The following is a 21850-nucleotide window of genomic DNA, read 5'->3' as shown; positions in this document are numbered from 1 at the left end:
TTGGATAAATTATGCCCAAAGTCATAGAGCTACTAAGGGACAGAGCTGGACCTCAAACCCAGGCTTGGTTCCAAATCCATTTCCCTCCCCTTTCTGATCATGGTTGACATTTTTTCTTTTTTTTTTGGCTGTGCTGCGAGGCTTATGGGATTTTAGTTCCCCCGACCAGGGATGGAACCCGGGCCCTCAGCAGTGAGAGCTCAGAGTGCTAACCACTGGACTGCCAGGTAATTCCCATGATCGACATTATTAATTAACTCTTTTCCTGTCCCTAGTTTGGGTTTTCAAGTAGGCAAGCACAATCTTTTCCTACATAAACACCCAGCATTTTGGCTGGAGAACCAACTGCAGGGCACTGAAACCGCATTGAGTGCTATCAACTCAGCTGTCCGCATATTCCAAGCAACTTGCCATGAGCTTCTAGAGAATATTACAAGTTACCATTTATGGAGTTTATTCCAGATGCCGGACCCTGTGATAATTCTTTTACATACATTATCCCATTCATTCTCATACCAGCTCTCTAAGATCTCGAAGATCTTCCCACTTTGCAGATCAGGAAACTGAGGCTCAGTGAGGGTGAGATCCAAGACTGGCCCTTCACATAAGTCATGGGCCTCCTGCACTCTTCTCTCCCTGCACTGTCCCCAGCACTGGGCCGCAGCTCTGCTTCACCTGTCAGAGGAAACAAAGAACCGGGCCCTTTAGCCTCTGTCCTAGGAGGCTGGTAATTTCTCCCTTTATGGATACTCCAAAGGGGATTCCACAGGGGTCCAGTGAGGAATGGAAGAGAGGGGTACAAGCTGGAGAGACCCCAAATGGTGCCGTTCACTGCACAGCTGCTAAGGGAGCTTTGATAGAAGGCCCCCGGCTGAGGAGGCTGAGTCAGTCCCCCTGGCACAGCAATGCCATGAGGAATTTCGGCTCTTTGGAGATAGAATGTGGTTCACCAGATCACTCCCATAAGACAAAGCATCTGTTTGTAATTTTTGCCTTTATCACATTCTGAGGGATCTGTGTTCTTGCCCTCCCAAAACTCCGCTTCTCCCAAAGCGGAGTATGTCTGTAGGAGCCAAGAAACCCATTTGTCCTCTCGAAAGGGGACAGGCTGTCACAACCACGTGAAAATGGGTGGTCTTTATCCCTAACTCAGGACTAGATCCCCAGGATGAGAAGCTTGTAAGGAAATCTTAGGTGATCAGTCTCCAGCAATCCCCTCTTCCCCAAGTGGTCACCTCAACTAAGCAGGAGATCTGGAATGGTTTCTCAGAGGATGGGTCCCAACCTTTGTCCATTTTCCATCACAGACCTATATGGGAAATCAGCAGCAGACTCCTGAGTCTGACGGGGAAATTTTTTATTTAGTGAAGATGACTTGAAGTGAACTGGTCCCCGTGAGCAGGTTTTTTCTGTGGTCCAGATCCTACAGGTAGCGATTTCTAAGCAAGAAGATCAGCACGGCAACAATTAGGCCAATCACAAATAAATCCCAGTATGGTCCAAGGGTATTGTCCAATTTCATCCATTTCCATCTCATGGTAAACTGCTGGCAAGAGACATTCTGTCAAAAATAAATCGAAGCCTCCCACTTCATTCAGAACCATCATCTACCTCCATCCCATCTCCCAAGAGTTGCTCACTGGAGTTTTCAGAGATTTTTGGGACGTATTTGAGACAAACTTACATTAAAAAACAGGATATCTCGAAACAAATGCACAGTTTCCAGTTTTGTGAGGGCAAAGAACACAGGTATGTGAGCGTCCGGACTTGTTTGAGCAGCCATATCATATAATCTCCTGGCCAAGCGAACGTCCTGGAAAGAGAAGAACAGCCCATACTCATTAGGTACAGATTCTTTGGGAGAAATTAAATGGAATCCATAGTTTGAAATACAGTAACTTATCTTTGGTAGGCTGAACAATCTTCCCCCATGGCCCCCACAAGATGCTCATGCCCTAATCCTTGGAACCTGTTAATATGTTATGTTACAATAGCAAAGCAAATTTTGCAAATGTGATTGAGGTTACAGACCTTAAGATAGGAAGATTGTCCTGGATGACCTGGTGGACTCAGTGTAATCACATGAGCCCTTAAACACTGAGTTTTCTCAGATAGCAGAAGAGAAAGGCAGAGAGATGTGGCAGAGGAGAAGTCAGAGATTCTAGCGATGGGAAGGACTCAACTTGCCCTTGTGGAGGGGCCACGCAGACAGGAGAAGGAATGTGGACAGCCAGCAAGGAAATGGGGCCCTCAGTCCTATAAGTGCAAGAAACTGAATTTGGCCAACAACCTGAATAAGCTTGGAAGCAGGTTTTTCCCCAGAGCCCTCAGTAAGGAGCACAGCCTTTATTTCAGCCTGTGAGACCCTACAGAGAGGACCCGGTCAAGCTCACCTAGCTTTCTCACCTACAGAAACTGTGAGATACATGTGTGTGGTTTTAAGGCACTGAATTTGTGGTCATTTGTTAGAGCAGCCATAGAAAACCAACACAGACTCCAAAGAGCTTTCTTGGATATCTCTGAACCAGACCTTAAGTATAATTCCAATTAAAGGGGCAGGAGAACAGACACTAACAGTACATCTCCCCAAACAAATGGCAATACAGATAGTGACTTCCTAGTACTTATCATACCTGAAGTTATGGGATTTGTTTATTCATTGTCTGTCTCCAGGTCCCTGAAGACAAGGGCTTGCACTGCCTGTTCACCCCTGAATTCCCAGTGCTTAATGAAGTGCTAAGCACATAGCAAGTCTTTGATAATACTTATCAAATGAGTGAATAAACGAGGAATGAGCGAATAAACTATTTTGGTCCTCAGGCTGGAATTTGATTCCATAAATGACGTACTATATTTTTAGGAACTTGTTTTTCCCCATTAAATTACGCCATGGTAGATCAAAAATCTTTCATTTTCACCTACTTACGGCTTGTTTTTGTTTGCTTTATATTTGCTTTGTTTTCCCAAACCGAGTAATGAAAAGGCTAAGTAGAATTGCTTTTAAAGGTTGAAGCACCCTAGGCCAGTGCCAGAATTATACTTTGCTTGGGTGCCTGTGGATTATTTTCAAAAGAAGGGGAAGAAGAGGGATTTTTCACAAATTGTGCTCATCCAGTATCTCTCTGTTTCTCCTCTCCATCTCCCAGACCCCCGTTACACAGGGTTCAAGAGTTGTGAATCCTTGAGGCCTCTGCTAAACCCATTTCTTGGGTGGTGTCCTCTCAGCTATGTTTTGCTTGTCATTTCTTAATTTTTTCCAAAGCTTCGTGGACTGGTAAATGTATTTGTTTGAGAAAGAGGAATAATGCTTGCTTAAAATAATTAAAATTCAGGAGACTGTTCCAAACAAATCTTCCTGGCAACAGAGAAAATGGATGTTATAAAAACTCTAAATGTGTCTCTGATTCCAACAAATTCAGAGGGTGTTCACTTGAAAGCACCCTACAGATCACAACAGCAGTGTTACCTCCACACGTGACAGGCATGTTAACTTGGATGGGACATTCAAGGAGAGGCAACCTTTGTCGATATCTCATTCCTTCCTTCTTATTTGAGGCAGGCAAGAGTTATTAATTTATTTCTTGAGGCACAAACATCACAATTCAGTTGCTTAGCTTATAATGAAAAATAGCAGAGAAGTACCATTTAAAGTGGGATGAGCTGGCTCCCGGCCGAGGTGGCCTCACGATTCGCAATGGGGGTGGGGTGCGATAGGAAAGTCTTTCTTTAAAATTCGCAGAGAAAGAAAATCCTAAACCCTTCTGCCTAATTAGGGCAACCCATATAAAAGAAATTTTATTACTAGACTCTAGAAAAGACTGCTTGTTCTTTGATCCTACTTAGTAAAAAAAATCCAAACCATTCACACAAAGAAAATTCCCCGTGATAAATTGTGCTTTGATGATGGCTAGGGTTCATTATTTAAGTCCATTGCACATTCAGTCCACTTACATTTAACTTCTCTGTGGTACGTTTGAGTTTATTTTGCTTTAAATTCAGTGATTTAGGAGATTATATAAACCTATCTACAGACTTCTTAAGTGTTTCTAACTCTAATGTCAGGTGTGCCAAAGTACCGCCCTATGCTCACATGTTCAAAAGCTGCTTATAACTTAAAGATATAGAATTCTCCAGCAATAAAGGATCTGGTTTGTGAAAATTGTTCAGTTACATGACTCAGGAGTTTTCCAGCCCCGAATCTTTGGGTGTCATCAAAAATGTCTTATACTGGGACAGAGGTAGTTTTTTGAATAATTCATTCTTGTTTTCTTATTATAAATATGTTAATTAGAGGAAACTTTGAAAATACAGAGGTGAACAAACAAGGAAAAAACACCCACAATCTCACTGTACAGAGGTAACTACTGATATTTCATACACATGCTTCCAGCATTCCAGTGTTTTTATATATATTCATACATACATACTTTTAATTTAGGAATTTTTCATTCTGTATGATACTTTGTCTTCTGTTTTCTTAAGTTAACGATATATTTCAAAAAATATACCATGTCCTAAGATATTCCTTTAGCCTATAATACTTTTATTTTTAATGGTTGTACAGTATTTCATAATAATGGCTAGTACTTATTAAATATTTACTGTGTGACATCCACCACTGTCGTTTACTTAAACCCTGTTACAATTCTGTAGGGCAGATGATAGTATTAACTTCATTTTAAAGATGAAGAAACTGAGGCGCTGAGAGGTTAAGTCACTTATCTAAATCCATATGACTTGTAAATGGCAGAGCTGAGATTCAAATCCAGAGAGTCTGCGTCTAGCCTGCTCACTTAGTCACTAGGCCATAAAGTACATAATGGAGTAGTATACCACCACACAATAGTTTATATAACATGTTCTCTATTTTGGAGTATTTTGGTTGTTTGTAGGGTTTTTTTCTAATAAATAAAGGTATACACACACAAATTTTTTTGCACATTTCTGATTATTTCATTAGATAATAGACATGTATTTCAAGAAAGGTTATGACCATTTCTAAGAGATGTATATTTTGTCCTGTCATATTTCCGAGGGGGCCATTTTAATGTCAAACTTTAGTTTGGCCTTTCCAGAAAATAATTCTATTCTGGTGTTTAAAGCTTCAGCTCTAACACTCCATAGGAGGTCAGACCAGACAAATGAAAAAAATAAAAATGCTTCGTGCCATAATTACTTTTATTTTTGACAGATCTACTTATAATTTATTCAGTAGATGTGGTTTTGTTTTCCCTGTAGGATCCAAAAAATGTGTTATTTAGTAGGTCTAACTATATATATTGAAACTCATTTCCTCTCACCTTTTTTCTTAATTTAGATAGATTTTCTAGTCAGTATCTTAAAACATACCTGCTTTCTTCCATTTTAAAAACAAAACAAAGGAAAAAAATGAAAACATAAAAAGAGCATCATGTGTGTCTTATACTCTATGTTACAAAAACATTTTAGAACAGAATCTGACAGTACTGATTCCTCTACCTGAATGGTTTCCTCTTTAACAAGTTTATAGTATTTCACTTGTGTGTGCATGCATGCACATCATTTTGGGCTTTCACTTTAGTTATGGACGTGTCTCTTCCACAGTAGACTATGAACGCTTTGAAGGGTGTCTTGTTCTCAGATCCTTCTTGACACAAAACAAGGACTTGATAAATATTTGAGTAAATAAATGAATGAAGAAAAGCAAGGCATGTTACCATGGTAGTTTAGAAGCAGATGTCTTTTAAATCTAGGGCTTCATTGAAGGGTTCATAGAGGTGATGATACTGGAGCTATTCTTTGAAAAATGGATTGGTCTTCAATGGGCAAAAATGTGGGAGAAGATCATTCCAGCAAATGGGGTGATGTGACCTAAGGTCAGGAGGGTGCAGTTCAAGGTCTTGCGGGGAAAGGAAAAGCAGTCTAGAAGATATATAGGGAAATAGTGGCATATCAAGCCATTATTGTCAAGATGGATTAGGTCAGGGAGGGTTTGAATGCCAGGGTAAGAAGTCTGGACTTCATTAAGCAATAGAAAGTCAGTAAGATTCTTTTAGTTTTGTGTTTGTTGGCTTGTATTTGTGTGCATGTGTGTGTGCATCTTTTGGGAGGAGTGTGGTGGAGGGGTAGCAGTACTAGAGTTATACTTTATCCAGAATAACCCAGTGGGGCTTCGTTAGCTGTATTGTGTGTTAACTAAAGTAATGCCAACATCTGCAACCAATAAACTCCCAAATTTCAATGGTTTAACACATTCAACAGTCAAGTGTGGATATTTCTTGTTGGTGGTAAATCTTTGGTGGACAGAGCTTTCTCTGGCCACACAGTTCAAGGAAGAACACTAGAATGGGAGACCCCTGAGGATCCTTTACAACAAGTAGAAATTCTGGCCTGAACCGGGATAAGGCCAGAAGGAATGGGCAGGAGAGGATGGGCAACAGGTTTTTTTCATGGTTATTAAATTTTTGAAGGACTTCTGAATCAAGTATAAATTGAGAAGGAGTTTCATAACAAATTGTGAGCCGAGTGCTTATATTTCTAAATTAGTTCAGGTCATCTCTCAGTTTCTCCCTAGGTATTATTTTGTGTTCCCAAAACAATGGTACAGTCAGTCCTGGTCCACAGTTAAGTCAAGTGAGCTTAACTCAAGGGCGGAAACTGGGGAATGAGATGTTTCTCAGTGAAGCTATTGGGATAATTGACCTACATCACCCTAGTCCCAAATCCTTTCCTAAAGATGGATGAGAAAAATAATGACCCATATTTTTACACTGATTTACCAAGAGTCGATTTATACCTTACTTCCTTTTTCCAGGGGGCTTACATTCAGAGTTTACCAAAACTTTTTTTGATTCTCAGAGAAATCCTGGTAATGATGTTAGACTCACCTGTCCCACTGGTTTGCATGAGGTTTAACTAATAGAGAGGATTGCGAAGAGCCTTGCTGAAGACATGCATAACTACTCCATGTCTTGGGTGCTATGAAAGCCTGTTCTAACTGCTTTGCTTTCATTAACCATAAATGGAACAAGCTTTGAACTTTTAATTATCAGCATATTCATTTTAAAAATTAGAAGAGGTGATATCTCCTCATTAATTTGACTACGAGATAGCAAGATTAATAAACTTGGCCCCTGGGTAGTTGGTAATTATTTTACTAATTGCTAAACAAAAGAAATTAATAAAGACAAAGAGCAATGGCCCCTCATTAACTAAATTAACTAAATCTAAAATTCCCTCATTAACTAAATCTAAAATTCCCGTGTCCAGGTCTGAGGTTAAGCTCAGCCTCTTTCTTTTTCTATAGGTAGAGACTTTCTGTAGGAAAAAATTTATCTGTGACAGAGAGACTGATCAAAATGAACTACCCACGATTTAACAAGAACCCCGACCGAAAAGAACAGAAATGTGGCTAGAGAGAAACTTCAAAGTTTTTCTAGATGTATGAAATATATGTCTCGACAACTGCTTTTGGACATTGTGTAGAAAGTGCCTAGGAGAGAGCCAGCAGTGACTTGAAGGAGGAAAACTGAACACCCGACACAGTGGGCTGTGTAGTCGGCCTTGTGTCCTGAGAGGACAGCTCTCCCCACCCCAGGGAGTCACTGCTAAATGACCTCACTGTGAGGACAATGGGGCTGTTAAGTCCTTCTGGATTCATATGGGGGCAGGAGAGCTAATCTGAATTTAACCCATGGGGTGGGGTCACTTTTATCCTATACACACAATGCTCCTCTCACCAATATTGTTATGTTTTACATGGGGAATGATGAACAAAAGCTTTAATCCTCTTGAAGTCTTACTTAGCAATCGCTCACATTCTCTTCTGATCTAAAAAAGTCATTCCACACACTGTTTCACTACAAAGCCCTTTCACAAAGGCTTATTGGTTTTATCCTCAAAGCCTGGGGCAGGGCTTGTATCGCTATTCTGTTTTACAGATGTGGATGACAGTTGGAGGGGAAGGGAGTGTGGCTTAATAACATCCAAAGGATCATCCACTCTAGCTATTTGAGCCAGTCCTGCCCGCCCCAATGTTATAAAACAGGAAGCTTGCACCTGCTAGGAATGGGGAAAACAGACTGCATTTGGATTTGACATTCTTTCTACTGCTTAGGGTTCTGGGGATGATGAAAAGTGATCCGTCAAGAGGCAGGCACAGGAGAGCACCCGAAGGCAGGGGTCTCTACCATTGGATTGTTGGCACCTGAATGAGAAGCTCTTGCAGCCGTGTGCACATGAGCAGTTGTCAGCTAGGAAATTCCCCACCAATAATTCCCAATTACTATCACAACTGGAAGGAAAAAGAAAGCATAGAAAATTCAGTAGTGCCGGGCCCAACTCTTCCAGCAGCAATGTGGGGTCAGCCAGATCTGGGTTCGAATGAGGGCTCCACCACCAATGAGCCCTGCAAACTCGGCCCTATGACTTAACCTGCACTGTGATTTCCTGACGCAAACAACAAGGACAATGATAGGATGCGTCTCATTGAGTGGTTATGTGACTTAAATGACATGGTATACATAACACGCCAACACCTGGCTATCGTAATCACCTTTCTCACCCTGTCAGACCCTAATGCCATCTTCTGCCTTAATTACACTGACTGTCTGAAGGATCTACCCGCTATCACCTTGTAGTGTTAGCCCTCTTAATGAATACGCCTCATCTCCTCAAGTTGGGTGTAGTCTTTGAAGGATGGAGATCTGTTTTCTTGGGCTTCTCTAGAGCACTCGGCATTATGTCATGTACACAGTGGGTGTTTCAAAAGACGTTTCTGGATTAATGCCACCTCTGTATCCAGCTCTGATCTCATTCTCACTTTCTCCTTATTACTGAGAGCTTGTGAGTCAATGGAAATTTTAATGGAAAAAGGCCTGTGGGTGGAAGGCAGTGGGGGCAGGGCCTACTAGTGTTGCTGGAAAAAGCATGAATTTACTATGAATCAAATTGGCCAAGACTAGATTTATTCTCCTCGTTAGTTCCATCCTTGGGCGTCATGGAGAAAATAAATTCTACCTCATAGGGTTATATCAGGATACATAAAATGTGTTGGCATGTGGGAGGGACTCAGCAAATATTAAGTCGTTTTCTCTACATTGATGACATCAATGAAATGTAAAACGTTATACATTTTCCTTCCTGTACAGCTGCCGTTACTAGGTTGGATTATTACCAGCACAATTACCTTTGCGATACCTAAACCATGTTCGTACATATAGGCCAGGTTGAACATGGCTTGTGCGCTGTGGTATTTCTTGGCTGCGATGCTGTAATGCGTGGCTGCTGCTTGATAGTCTTTCTTAGTCCCGTAGCCATAGTAATGGTAATCTCCAATTTTCACTCTAGCGAATGCATTGCCTGATAGAAATATTAGAAAGAGAAGGAGAATAATAACTCAAATGATTCATGTGTAGCTCCTAGTAAATCATTAGTATCAGCCTAATGATAATCTATATAAAAAAAGAAAAAAACACTCGGAATCCCAGAATCAGAATTAGATATGATTTATGGATATGACACACAATGCTAGCTGTCTTTATTGTAGGATAACTCCCACAGTATAGTACAAATGTTCTTAAAGAATAAAACATTATCAATTTTGCCTTTTAATTCATTTTTTGAAGGTAGGTCAATTCTTGGGAAACTGGATCCCACCCTTCCTTTTCTTAGCCTTTACTCCTGAAGCTCTGCTCTCCTGCATCACCAGTTTCTGCCCCTGTTCTAGTCCCATGCGTCATCCAAACACACTTTGGTATCTTCTATGAACAAAACCAAACCTTTATCCCATGGCATCTCCTTGTAACTACTCCCCATTTCTCTGTTCACTTCACACTCAGCCTTTTCAAAAGTGTGTTCTACACTCACTGTCTCCAAAGCTTCTCCTCCCACATACTCTTCAACCCACCCCACTTTGGCTGCTGCTCCCTCCTCCAAGAAACTGCTATTTTTAAGGTGGTCGATAACCTCCACGCAGCCAGATCCCCTGGTCACTTCTTGTCCTCATCTCACTGGACCACTAAGCAGCACTGGAATCACTGGTGCTGTCTGCCCATGCCCTTTCTTCTCTTGACTTCCCTCCTGCCTCAGAGGCCTGTCCTTTTCAAACTCTTGCCTGACTCCTCCTCTACCCAGCTTCTAAATGTTGGAATATCAAGGGCTCGTTACTGACTCCTTTTTCCCCAGCTCCTCTCCCTTCTTTTCTCTCCTCTCCTCCCTTCCCCTCCTCTCTCCTCCACTCTGCTCTATCTCAACTCTCTTTCCAGGTGACCTCATCTAGTTCCATGGCTCTATGTTTCCTATTTCTGAACTTGTATCTATATTCCATCTCTCTCTAAGCCCCAGATTCTTACAACTGCCTTCTTGACTTCTCTGCCTGGATCTCAGACTTAAAACATCCACTAGAGATTCTTAACTCCCTGCTACCCCTTCCCCCGAACAAAGTCATCAGTTCCTTTCCTCTATCAGTGCCAGCACCACCATTTTTCAGACCATAAATCTAGGGGAATTATTCCCAGTTCTTTCCCCTCACTTTCATTATCAAATCCATCAGCAAATCCTGTTGGTTCTACCTTTAAAACACACCTGTTTCTCTCCAGCTCCTCCACCATCTAGTCTAAGCCTGGAATACTACAGCAGCCTCCAAAATGTGCTTTTAGCTACACTTTTCGATCTGTTCTCCACACAACAGCCAAGATGATCTTTTTCAAATGTAAAATCAAATCACGTTATTCCCTGTATTAAAACCCCCAAGCGCTTCACTTTGCACTTGGAATAACTTCCAGATTCCTTACCTGACCTACAAGTTGTGCCTTATCTGTCTTCTGCCTCCCTGGCTGGGCTTACCACATGTCACTTTCTCGGGATGCTCTAGCCTTCTTAATATTCCTTCAACACACCGAGCTCATTCTTGCCTCGGCGTCCCTGCAGTAAGATTCTTCAAGCCCCTCTGCCTGGCATGTTTGCAGTTCCTCTGACTCATCATTCTGGTCTCACTGCAAACTTCGCTTCCCTTCTAGAGCCTTCTCTGACTACCTTGTCAGACCACATCCCACTAGTTGTCCATCCCATCTCCATGTTTTATTTCCTCACAGCATGTATCTCTCTTATCTCATTTGTTTACTAGTTTATTTTCTCTCTCTCTTTCATGAGAGAGAATTTTGAAGCTCTTGATCACTGATACAGTACCAGGATGAGAATGGTACTTGATGAATATTTATGGAATGAATGGATAGACAGGGTAGGAAACTTTTTAGAAAATGCTTCCCCCAGATGTTAAGTATTTTACAATCTTAGTTTCCAACAAACATGAAAATATTCAGGAGTAGAAAAAAATTCATGTGACTTTTTAAGATATGAGACTTCAGTCTTTTGAAGGCCACTTAGGGATGACCTCTAAGCGTCTCTTTGGGGCCCATGTTTCCACTCACTAGGGCTATGTTGATTGAAAAGATGAGGGAATGCTCATGTAGGACATCCACTTCAGCTGTGGCTAACCCCGCTGGCACAGTCTAGGCTTACTTGGAAAAGGGGAAAGTACCCTGTGTGGTATGGTCTGATGTGTATCATTAAGAGCTATAGGACTCCTTCCAAGTTTTTCTTCCCATTTGGCCTAACGCAAAGCCTAACATTTTTTGGAATTGATTCCTTTGGGTTCTGAAGTTCTTTTAGTCTTCTGGAACCCTATACTAAAATGTAATACCATGAGCCATCTTTAGTTGTCTTGGAGTAGAAGTAATGTCGTAAACTTCTTAAGCTGCAAAAGATATTAGTTGTCAGGGTTGGCTTCTCAGGTGCTTCAAAATGTACAGGTAGCTCGGGGTAAGACCTCATAGAAATGACGTCCAGGAGAGGGGCTCAGAGGGGCCTGCAGAGGCAAGAGACCCCTCAAGCTCTAAAGAGAAACCCACTCCATTTCTAATTTTGCCCAAAGCTATCTTCCTTTGACCCGAAGATTCCTTCTGCACCATAGCCACAAAAGAACAGGACTCTGCATTTTCAAGCTTTGCAAGCAGTAAAGCAGGACCCCTGAGGTCTCTAAGAATGAAATGTTGTGAACAAGCAGATTCTCCAGAGGATTCAGCTCCACCCTAATTAGGGGGCTGATGGGGGTGGGGGGCATGTGGCAATCCTGACAGGCTCCTAGGGGGTCACTAGACAGTGGGAGGGATTTCCCCTCCAATTTCACAGTCACAGGCTGGTGGCTGAGTCCTTATGGTTCAGCACCCTCCTCACACTCCTGGAAGAAACATCGGCAATGACAGATTGGAAACCTAACTTCCATTACTAGATTTCCTAAGCTCAAGACAGCCATTCAGCAACCACATCTTTGGGGACAATCATGCCTGACCTCTCTGGTGACACACAATTATTTTTAGTGGTCTGACAGTTTTATATTGGTGAATTCTGTTTAATATTAATGTCCTCTCATTTTCAATGTCTCTTTTCCTTAGTGCAATTTCCACAGCATTTCCTGGCTTGGAATAAACCTGTATTTGTTACAATTCAGATGATTTGCCATAGCTGAGGGGTTGCTGGTGTTGTTTCCTTACTCCAAACATTTTAGAAAACAGAGACTTTTCTTGTTTTAGGGAATTTCTCACTAAAATCACACAGATGGCTTGCTGCTGCAGTACCAGCTCAGCTGGACCTGAGAAGGCACCACTGTGACTTTTGCTTCTGCCTCATATTAGCATCAGCTGAGAATTGTTTTTATCCCATTCAATTCTTATAGAAAAGGGATGATTCGGCCTTAGCCTGAGACAATTTTAAGAAATTTAATTGGAAGTAAAATTGCTCTCTTACCGTAAGAGAGCACCTCACATACCCAAATGCCAATAGTGACAGCTTTGCAGAATCTCTCTGCTATTAGTAATATAATTTTAGGGAAAGAATGGAATGAGACATAGTGATGCAAATGCCACCTGCCACTGCTTTCCCACCAGCGCTCCCTACGGCGGGGGGGAGGATCTTGCTAATTAATTCTTTTTTTCCCTTGATGCTACCATGCTAATGGTTATAATAGAGATCTGAAGCTTGTGGTAATCCTCAATGGGATATTCTAAAAGAAAAATCAAACAAGTCTTAGAGCCATAAGTAATTTAACCTATATAAACTCATTGAAACATAGGTCATATCTCTGATAAGTTTAGAAAAACTCAGCAAATGAGTGACTGAAGCCAGACCAAGAAAACTGATGTCTTGAGTAAAACTGCCATGTTTCAAACAACCGTTCTGGTGTCATGGAGACAGAGCCGTAGAAAAATTCCTATGGTTTGCTAAACTGGAGACCTTGAGAATAACAAAAGAAGTTCCTGGAAATGACCTCTAACCAAAGACTGACCCTAACATCAGTTTGAAATACCACCTGCTAGATATTCTGCACCTTTCTGCCTATGTGCCCAAGAACTCAGCCGGAGCAAATCAGATGCATAATAGTGGACAGGGGCCAAGTAGTGCTCATTTTTATCTAAGTTCTGTACCTTGAGTGGCAGCTCGATTCCATAGGAGAAGTGCCATTGGATACATCTTCTCTTTTTCAAGGATTTTAGCTTTTTCTAAAAAAAAAAAAAGGAGACATTCCATTAGGAAGGCTTAAAATACCCCTACAGTAAAGTCATATATGCATATGTATGATTGGGGAATTGCAGAGAATTTTAACGTATCTTACTAGATTCCAAAATGAATGCTGAATTGCTTTGAGCTACTTCATAACCCATTTCTGCAAGTAGTGCATATTGAACAAGAGAAGAATCTATATCGCCATTCTTATAGGCAAAGTATGCTGTCAGGAATTTCTCAGCCCAGTGGCCTAGTTCACAGACACCTTTATAAAGCTGTATATACAAAGAGAAATCAAGCAGACTAGTTAGCCAACACACTTCATTCCAGGTAAACGATAAATAACCTCAGTCTTCAGTTCCTGCTGGCTGGTCAGGCAAGGATTTTAGGTCTAAAGCATGGCTTTTGAAAATTGTTTAGGGTGAGGTGTTAATACCTTTCACAGGCATGAAGATTACAGGTGTGTATTTTTTTTTTTTTTTGTCTTGAGCTTACACTTCCTGAGGCTTGTTTTAAATATGTGTAAATGAACTTTTCTGACTTGGGGGCTATTTGGCAGGACAACAGAATGTAACGACTTCTGTTTTTTAATAAAAGGGATTTTCTGGACGCTGCTGCCCTGCGAGGGTGCGTTATAAGGCTGCAGCTGATGTGGAGAAGAGAGAATGAAGGCAAGACAGTGCCTGAGGGTGTAGGTGACATAACCGTGAGGGAGGTGTGCAGAGCTCCGTGGGGACAACAGGCAACTTAGTTGAATAGCCCTTATGTAACCAAAAGAGGTTAACAATACATAATTCATTAGGAATCGGCAAAGGGGCAAATCTAAAGATAGATTATTAGCTGGCAGGTTTTGAAACGAATTTCAGAGGGGCCAGGGTTGCAACAGGAAGGTATTTATATTGGTGCAGGGGAAGTGTTTCATGAATCAATGAAGGACATTAAGGTCCTAAAAGCCTTCTTTTGAAAACTGCATCACTATCCCAGGCTGAAAGAATTCACTTTCTCAATTGTCATCCAAATCATCAGAAAAACCTAAGGACCTGGCTTTCTGGGAAGAAGTGAGCTACATTTTCTAGGCTAAATCAAGCCTTTCATGTCCCAAGTCGCAACTCCCAATCCTACTAGAAGTGCCAAATTGCCCTGGAGATTTGATTGAAAGCTGAAACAGAGCTCCATAACTGAATACGGAGGCGAGCTCTGAACTCGATGAAAAGCCAGATGCAAGACAGGAGGGATCATTTCTCTTCCTCCCTTTCCGAGTCTGAGTTACATCACTGCTTTTCCTCCCTGGCAAATGTCAGTGTCCACATTGTCAGCTGGAAGAAACAAGATAATATCTATAAAATCAAAGACACCAACAATATAAGGACAGTATCACCTCCTCTCTGTGATAAATGAAAAGTTCTTTAGAAATAGCCCGTGATTTACCTCCACAGCAGTTCTGCATGATCTTAACACTCCTGTTCCTGTGGCGTACATCTTGGCCAGGTAATAAATGGCGAGAGGCTGCCCACTCTGAGATGCCAAGTAAAAATATTTGAAGGCAAGTTTATAATCCTTCCATACTCCAGAGCCAGCTGAAAATTAAAATTATTTTGAGCCACCCCTTATTTACATTGTTTTTTACATTATCATCTATGGATGTAATGCTCATAGTGATTCCTGCTATTTTAAATAGGATGAGAAAAGCCAACCAAAAGTCAAGCTACTCTAGATCTACTATCTGGGGGAAAAAAAGTTGAGTCAGATTTTAAGTAATAATATGGAAATGTATGTTCTCGACCCATTCAGAAAACTGAAGGAGATGGACTGTTTAGTCTCATGAAAACATCTCCTCAATATGGTATAACTGCAATTAATGAAAAGGAGACCAAGTGGTAGTCTCTGAGGACCAGAAGGCCCTCCATGATGTGTGTCACCATCCCTGTCATCCTTCCATACCAGGAGACCAGTATAGCTCCTCCCAGCCATAACTATGGAGTTTGGAGCCAGTAAATCCCAGCTCCAGGAGGCCCAGCTCAGACTCAGCTCATTGCTTGGAGCAAAGCATTTGGAGCTAGGATGGAGAATCAGCTACTCCCAGCAGCTGGGATTCTTGTCCTGACTCTCCCATTACTCCTTTTGTGACCTGGGCACCCATAAGCACTTCATTTGCAAAAGGAAGGGCTTTCACTAGGTGGTTCTGAAACTGCCTTCCAGCTCTAACATTTCTTAGCCTTTAGAAGCAGTGCCATGTTGCTGCTAAGAGCAAAGGCTCTGGAGGCAGGTCACTTGGGTTTGAGTCCCAGCTCTACCAACTGTATGATCTTGTGTAAGATGTTTGACCTTGATATGGCTCAGTTTGCTCATCTAGAAATGGTGGGCTACCCCCTAGATGTGTTGAGAGGACTAAATGAGTAAATACATGTAAAGACTTAAACATTAGCCATAACTATTACTCTTATTCTAGATGCTTGAGGAATCTGATAGACCCTGGGCCTGGGATTTGGAATAAACTAGAAGAACAAGGCTATCTTAGGCAACCTCCCAAAACCGTAGAGAACAGGCCCTCCACCTGGGCTATTGTGGAAAATGCCAGACCTGTCTTTTTTTTTTTTTTTTTTTTTGTGGTACGCGGGCCTCTCACTGTTGTGGCCTCTCCCGTTGCGGGGCACAGGCTCCGGACGCTCAGGCTCAGCGGCCATGGCTCACAGGCCCAGCCACTCCGCGGTATGTGGGATCTTCCCGGACCGGGGCACGAGCCCGTGTCCCCTGCATCGGCAGGCGGACTCTCAACCACTGCGCCACCAGGGAAGCCCCCTCTCTGCCCGTCTTTTCAATATGGCACCAAGGATCATCAGATTTCTCACCATGGCCCACTCTCCTTCCTCTCACACTCTGTCTCCTTTCCCTCTGCAACCTCAGTTACTCTTACTAATGCCTGTATGTTGATGTCTCCCCAAATCTTTCTCTCCAAGTTTTACCTTTCTTGTGAGTTTCACACTTGTTTCTGGGTTGTGCGCTGAGTGTCACAAGGCACTTCAAACTTAAAATTTTCAAAGGTGAGCTTTCTGATTGCACCTCTTTGCCTCCTCCCCCCAAATGTCCTTTTCCTCCTGTCTTCTTCAAATTCCTCCTCAAATTGCTGCCTGAATGTTCTGTCTAAACCACTTTCACCAATCCTTTGATTTGTCTTAAAAAAGGAGCAGACTTTGCATTTATCATTCTAAGTAAAGCAGCCATATGTGTAGCACTTACAGTAGTACATGAAGCCTAACTGAAACTGTGCGTTTGGCCATCCCTTTTCTGCAGCTTTCTGAAAGTATTTAAGTGCTTCTGCATAATTCTGCAAGATAATTACACTTTGTTACTCAAAGGTACATGCATAACTCCATGGTAACAATTGCCTTCCACTTTTTTTAAGAGCATAGTTAGTGCCCTATGTGATTTAGGCTAATTAAAGTAGTATCCGAAGTATTATACATTTTATTTCATTATTATATTAGATTCTATTAAGAAATAATTATCTTATTTTCATTGTAAATTATGTCTTTTCCTACATTGACAGTAGGTTTTGTTAGATATTGGGGGAAGGTCACTCAAAAGACAAAAGTTAAAGTAAGAAGATAAATTTCTCTATGAGAAAAAATCCTCACGGCTTAGATGATTTCTAAGGTTACTTAGAATCTGTGATTCTAAGATATAATTAGCGTTGTTACTCTTGTCACAAGCTTGTTCTATGTCTCTTTGGCAAATATTTCACTGAATTATTTTATTCTCTATTACTAGATATGATACCTTGGCAAACCAAGTAATAGAGACTAATTCCTTTAGATTAATCAGTGATCATGAATTTCACCCTAATAAATTGCTAGAAATGTTGAAAAAGATAAGAAAATTATTTAACTTACCACAGGAACTCCTTTCCCATAAAAGTAAAGAAGACCGAGCCCATGAAGACCAATGGCATTGCCCTGGAACAGGTTTAAAAATCCAAGTAAAGTCCCAGAAGAATTTACCATACGGAAAAGTATTGCAAAATCATTCACAATATTTGAAATGCAGCTGGTAGGAGATGAACTAAGGCAGGTGAATCAGGCAGTTGGTGTTATTCTGACCCTCTCTAGTTTCTCCTTTCACACTTTCATAACCCACCTCTGACTAGAAAAGAGGGAGATGAAAGTCAAATCTTTCCTCCAGTCTTTCATTCAGCATTTATTTAGTGCTTGCTTTGTGTGTGACTCCGTAACAGGCATTGGGCAGAGGTAGGAGATGAAAGTCAAAAGATCAATAAACCATGATCCCTGCCTTATAGACTCCTGGGCTCTGAGCCACTAGGTAGGACCTCTTAATCATGTCAAATGTGGTAAGTCCTATAGTAGAAACAGATAAAGAGTGTTGTGGGCACCTGGAAGAGGGAGGCTTAGGTGATGGTGGGTGAGACTAGGGACTGAGCAGATTGAGTTGTCGGAGGTGTTGACATTTGAGCTGGGTCTTAAACGATGTGTAGGAGTTTTTCAGAAGGGAGAAGTCTATCTAGACACTTGTTACCTGCTTTGGTCAAAGGAGGTTGACGTAAATGGCCAAATAATATTTGGAGACTCTATGAATTTCAATCTAGCTGTTATGGATGGTAAAGCACTGTTACTGCTTGTAAGGTTTATAGTATTTCCTCAGGGACTTAAGTTCTGTTAGAAAACTCTCCAAATTTCTCTTTACCACTTAAATGTATTTATTTGTAATTAGTTTTAATAATTTAATAATTGAAATGTAATTATTGCTGATGCAACCAGAATATTCCTCGGTGATACAGGAATAGCACATAACTAGAGAAGGCATAGTTCAACAACTATTTCAAGACTCCAGACTTTGAGCCTATGCATGTCAAAGGGCCAGCTATTGTAAGAATTCTTGAGGACGGTCCACCTGTATTTAAAACAGCTGGTGTATGTCTACTATCCTCTTCCCTCTTCTCCCCTGACTACTACCTGTGGTTCCAGGAGTTTTAGGATAGACTGCTCTGGGGATAGTAAGGCCTGGTGTGATCCATGTGGTAAAGTCTAGTGAGTCTGTCTCCTTTTAACTATCTTCATTTAGATGTTGAGAAAAAATGGGAGGGAAGGGAAATGAGAGGAAGGAAAGAGGAAGGGAGAAGGAGGAGAAAGGTTAGAATACTAGGGACACATTTCTTTCTTTCTCTAAGAGAATCCTTGGGAAACCAGGGTCTCATTGGATGACTCACCAACTGTTTAAGGCCCAGAGTACCTGTTTAGAATGTTCAGCTCAGGAGTGGCCAACTCAGATACCTCCAGAGCCATGCAAGTAACATAAGAAGTACATTAAGCCCGGTGATGGGGGAGTGGTGGAGACTGAGGCAAACCAGAGAGCACCTGCCCTGTCCAAAGGCAGCAGCACCTCCCCAGCTCTCTGCTGCAGCCAACTGTCATCATGTGGAAAGGCCGCCTCACGTGGACAGCTCTTCTTATTTTCCAAGAAAAGCCGAACATCCAGATTTTGATATGAAATTTCCTAATTTTTAAAACTCTTTCTGAGCCAAACAAAACATATGTGCAGGCACCAACCCCCCCACCCCATACATAACTTCTGCCTTAGGGCTCAATGCTCTAGCTCAGGTTAACTGACATGAACTTAGGGACCAGATGGTCATATTTGGCAAATATTTGATGAACCCCTACAAGGCACTAAGACCATTGGCCTCCTCTAGGTGAAGAGACATGGCCTTCAGACAGTAGGAGAGAAGGCACAGGGTAGAAGCAGTAAAGTGTCTAGCAGTACACAGAGTGAACACAGGGCAAGTTCAGAAGAGGGAAAAGATGTGTGCCAAGGGAGTAGGGGTGGCTTTGTGGAGGGAGAGAGGATCGAGCTCTGCTCTGGGGGATGGGTATTCAGAATGGGGGATTCTGGGAAGGGGGGAATGACAGAAGTGTGAAGATGGGGATGGGCCTGATGTGTTCAGAGGTGTGAGAGAGGAAACCAGAAGAATATGGTCCAACTTGGGCCCAACACAGGATAACTGTTCATGTTTCTGAGTAAGACACAAGAAGTCATAGAGTCTATAGCTTTGCATCCTAGTACTGATATGACTTAAAAACAAATTTAAAAAGCAACAGTTTAAAAAATAGTTGTAAAAGAAGAGTATGGGTGTGCAAGAGTGGGAGGCAGAAACTCTTACTTTGATAGTGACCCCAAGTGAGGAATCTAATAAACTGTCCAGGAGATGGTGAAGGATTACATGGCTATGTCCACCTGATGCCATTCATAATAATGCCCATAAAGGAAGGTAGCTCAGGTTTAGAACACGAGTAGCTCAGATCACTACTGGTTACACAGCCCTTGAATAGCTTGGGGGAGCTGGGTTAATTTACACACTCAGCTCCCTGGCATCATTCCTTTGCGCTGACAAATCAGCATTATCTGCCCAGTCACATGAGATCTTCCTCTGTTACATTATACCACCTCTTTTTCAGTCTGCTCTCCTTGTCATCCTAATCTAATGGTACTCTGGATGCCTGTCTCGCGGAGCAACAATTTCATATAAATTACAAGGGAGAGGAGAGGAGCTGAATACCAGCCTTCTCAGTAATTTAAACCACAATAGCAGCAGCTCCGAGGTGCTAGTCGTTTATAAATAGGCTCCTGAAGCAGCGTGTGGGCTTTTAAAAACCGAGAACAGTTGAAAATACTCTCCATTTGAGCACATCTCTCCTGCCTGTGTTGCTGTAAGACAGTGGAAGACAACAAAATGCTTCCCACTGTGCAGGATTAGAAAGTTTATCAAGGCTGTTCTCCAACGTTAGGTTGGTGAGTGTTGTCATGAGGACGTTCTTTATGCACTACAGGGGTTTAGGGGAGTCTGCTAAATTTCACCTGACAGATACCAGCCTCACTGATCTTAGGAACCAAGGCAAGAACTTCAGTGGCAGGAGCCACACTACACAATTTCTATATTTCCTCACAGATCCAATCCATTCTGCCTCGGATATGCTTTGAACTTCATTCTACCTTACTGGCCCCAGACTTCGAAAGATAATAGCTGACACACACACTTATTGTGTGCCAGGCACTGCTTTAGGTACTTTACAATATGAGGCATATAACTATTAACTCATTAAATCCTGACAACAACAATATGAGGCAAATTTTCCTATGTTCTCATTTTATAGATAGGGAAATTGAGGCACAGAGAGGTTAAGTAACTTGTCCATGGTCACACAGCTAGTAAGTTGAAGGACTGGCATTCAAACCAGGGATTCTGTCTCCAGCGCCACGCTCTCAATCATATTGTCCTGGCTGCCCGACAAACTTCTGCCTGAGCCAGAGCCTTTGGGTAAGATCAAAGGAGAAAAAACTGGGCATTTCTTGGCTGTCTTTGTACTCAACTTACTGCAGTTACTGACTGAGTTTTCCCTTCCTCAGTCCTCATTTTTGTTTCCTGTTTCCTGAGCTAGATGGCCTCATCTACTGCATGGTGGAAGGGAGAGCTGAGCTTCTGTCTGGCCTCCAGCTAGGACAGCACAAGGCACTGCCATTTTCCATTTACCAAGAAGGTGAGACGTGTCTCTGCCTACCCCCAACCCCATATTTTATTGTCAACGATATTTTTCTTCCCCGGGACCCTAAACGCCTCCCAGGCCCATTAGTCTGGCATGGGGCTTTGGACTTAACTCTTCAACACCAGTCTGCATGTAATAAAAAGCAAGTGTTTTTTACAGAAATGGGCTGAATACATACCTTATTAGCTGCCATAGAAAAGTATTTGAAAGCGGTAGCATTATTTTGTGGTGCTGCAACATTCCCTTCTAAATACATCTACAAAAAAATAAAATAAAATAAACGAAAAGATGTAAAAACTAAGGAATTTGAGGGTGATGAAAATCTTTGAGAACTACATAGAGGTGATGGTTGCACAACATTGTGAATGTAGTAAAGGCCACTGAAGTGTACACTTTAAAATGGTTAATTTTATGTTATTTGAATTTCACCTCCATTTTTATAAATGGAAAAACTAAGGATACAATCTATTACATACATTCTGGAGTGCCCTTGCCCAAGGGCAAAAAAAAAGGATCCTATCTGTGTTTTTTCATGTTTCCTTGCATCTAAATTTACTGTATGTAGCCCTCTGGAAGCAGGGCACTTGTCCCCATGGTTACTGATGCAGACTGGCTGCGGGGAGCCAAGGACAGCACACAGGGGTGTGAGTGGTCTTTGAAGGAGAGAAGAAGATGCCTCTCCAGAGGGACACTCCACAACAGCTCCTCCCATCAGTCAGGGAGGAGCTGGGTTTGGTCAGTCTGGAGCTGGTTCTCAT

The 21850-nt window shown here is 41.9% G+C and overlaps 1 protein-coding gene across 2 annotated transcripts in view; it reads right to left on the bottom strand.

The window, feature by feature from the left end:
* Positions 1–1176: 1176 nt before the first annotated feature.
* Positions 1177–21850, bottom strand: part of SEL1L2 (SEL1L2 adaptor subunit of SYVN1 ubiquitin ligase) — a 110536-nt gene continuing 89862 nt past the window's right edge. The window contains exons 12-20 of one of the 2 annotated variants that reach the window (XM_073793302.1): positions 21271–21348; positions 17430–17492; positions 16777–16864; positions 14968–15116; positions 13649–13814; positions 13461–13535; positions 9167–9339; positions 1685–1813; positions 1177–1546 (exon numbers count right to left, since the gene is read on the bottom strand). In XM_073793302.1, the coding sequence (XP_073649403.1) occupies positions 1424–1546; positions 1685–1813; positions 9167–9339; positions 13461–13535; positions 13649–13814; positions 14968–15116; positions 16777–16864; positions 17430–17492; positions 21271–21348 (1044 nt within the window). In that variant the 3' untranslated portion in view covers positions 1177–1423. The remainder of the gene's footprint in view (positions 1547–1684; positions 1814–9166; positions 9340–13460; positions 13536–13648; positions 13815–14967; positions 15117–16776; positions 16865–17429; positions 17493–21270; positions 21349–21850) is intronic. The other variant, XM_033840053.2, reaches the window with a different exon arrangement.

The sequence above is a fragment of the Tursiops truncatus genome, chromosome 15 (genome assembly GCF_011762595.2).
Source record: "Tursiops truncatus isolate mTurTru1 chromosome 15, mTurTru1.mat.Y, whole genome shotgun sequence".
Taxonomy (NCBI): domain Eukaryota; kingdom Metazoa; phylum Chordata; class Mammalia; order Artiodactyla; family Delphinidae; genus Tursiops; species Tursiops truncatus.
Note: the sequence above shows the minus strand (reverse complement) of the source record. Positions and strands in the feature narration are given on the sequence as shown.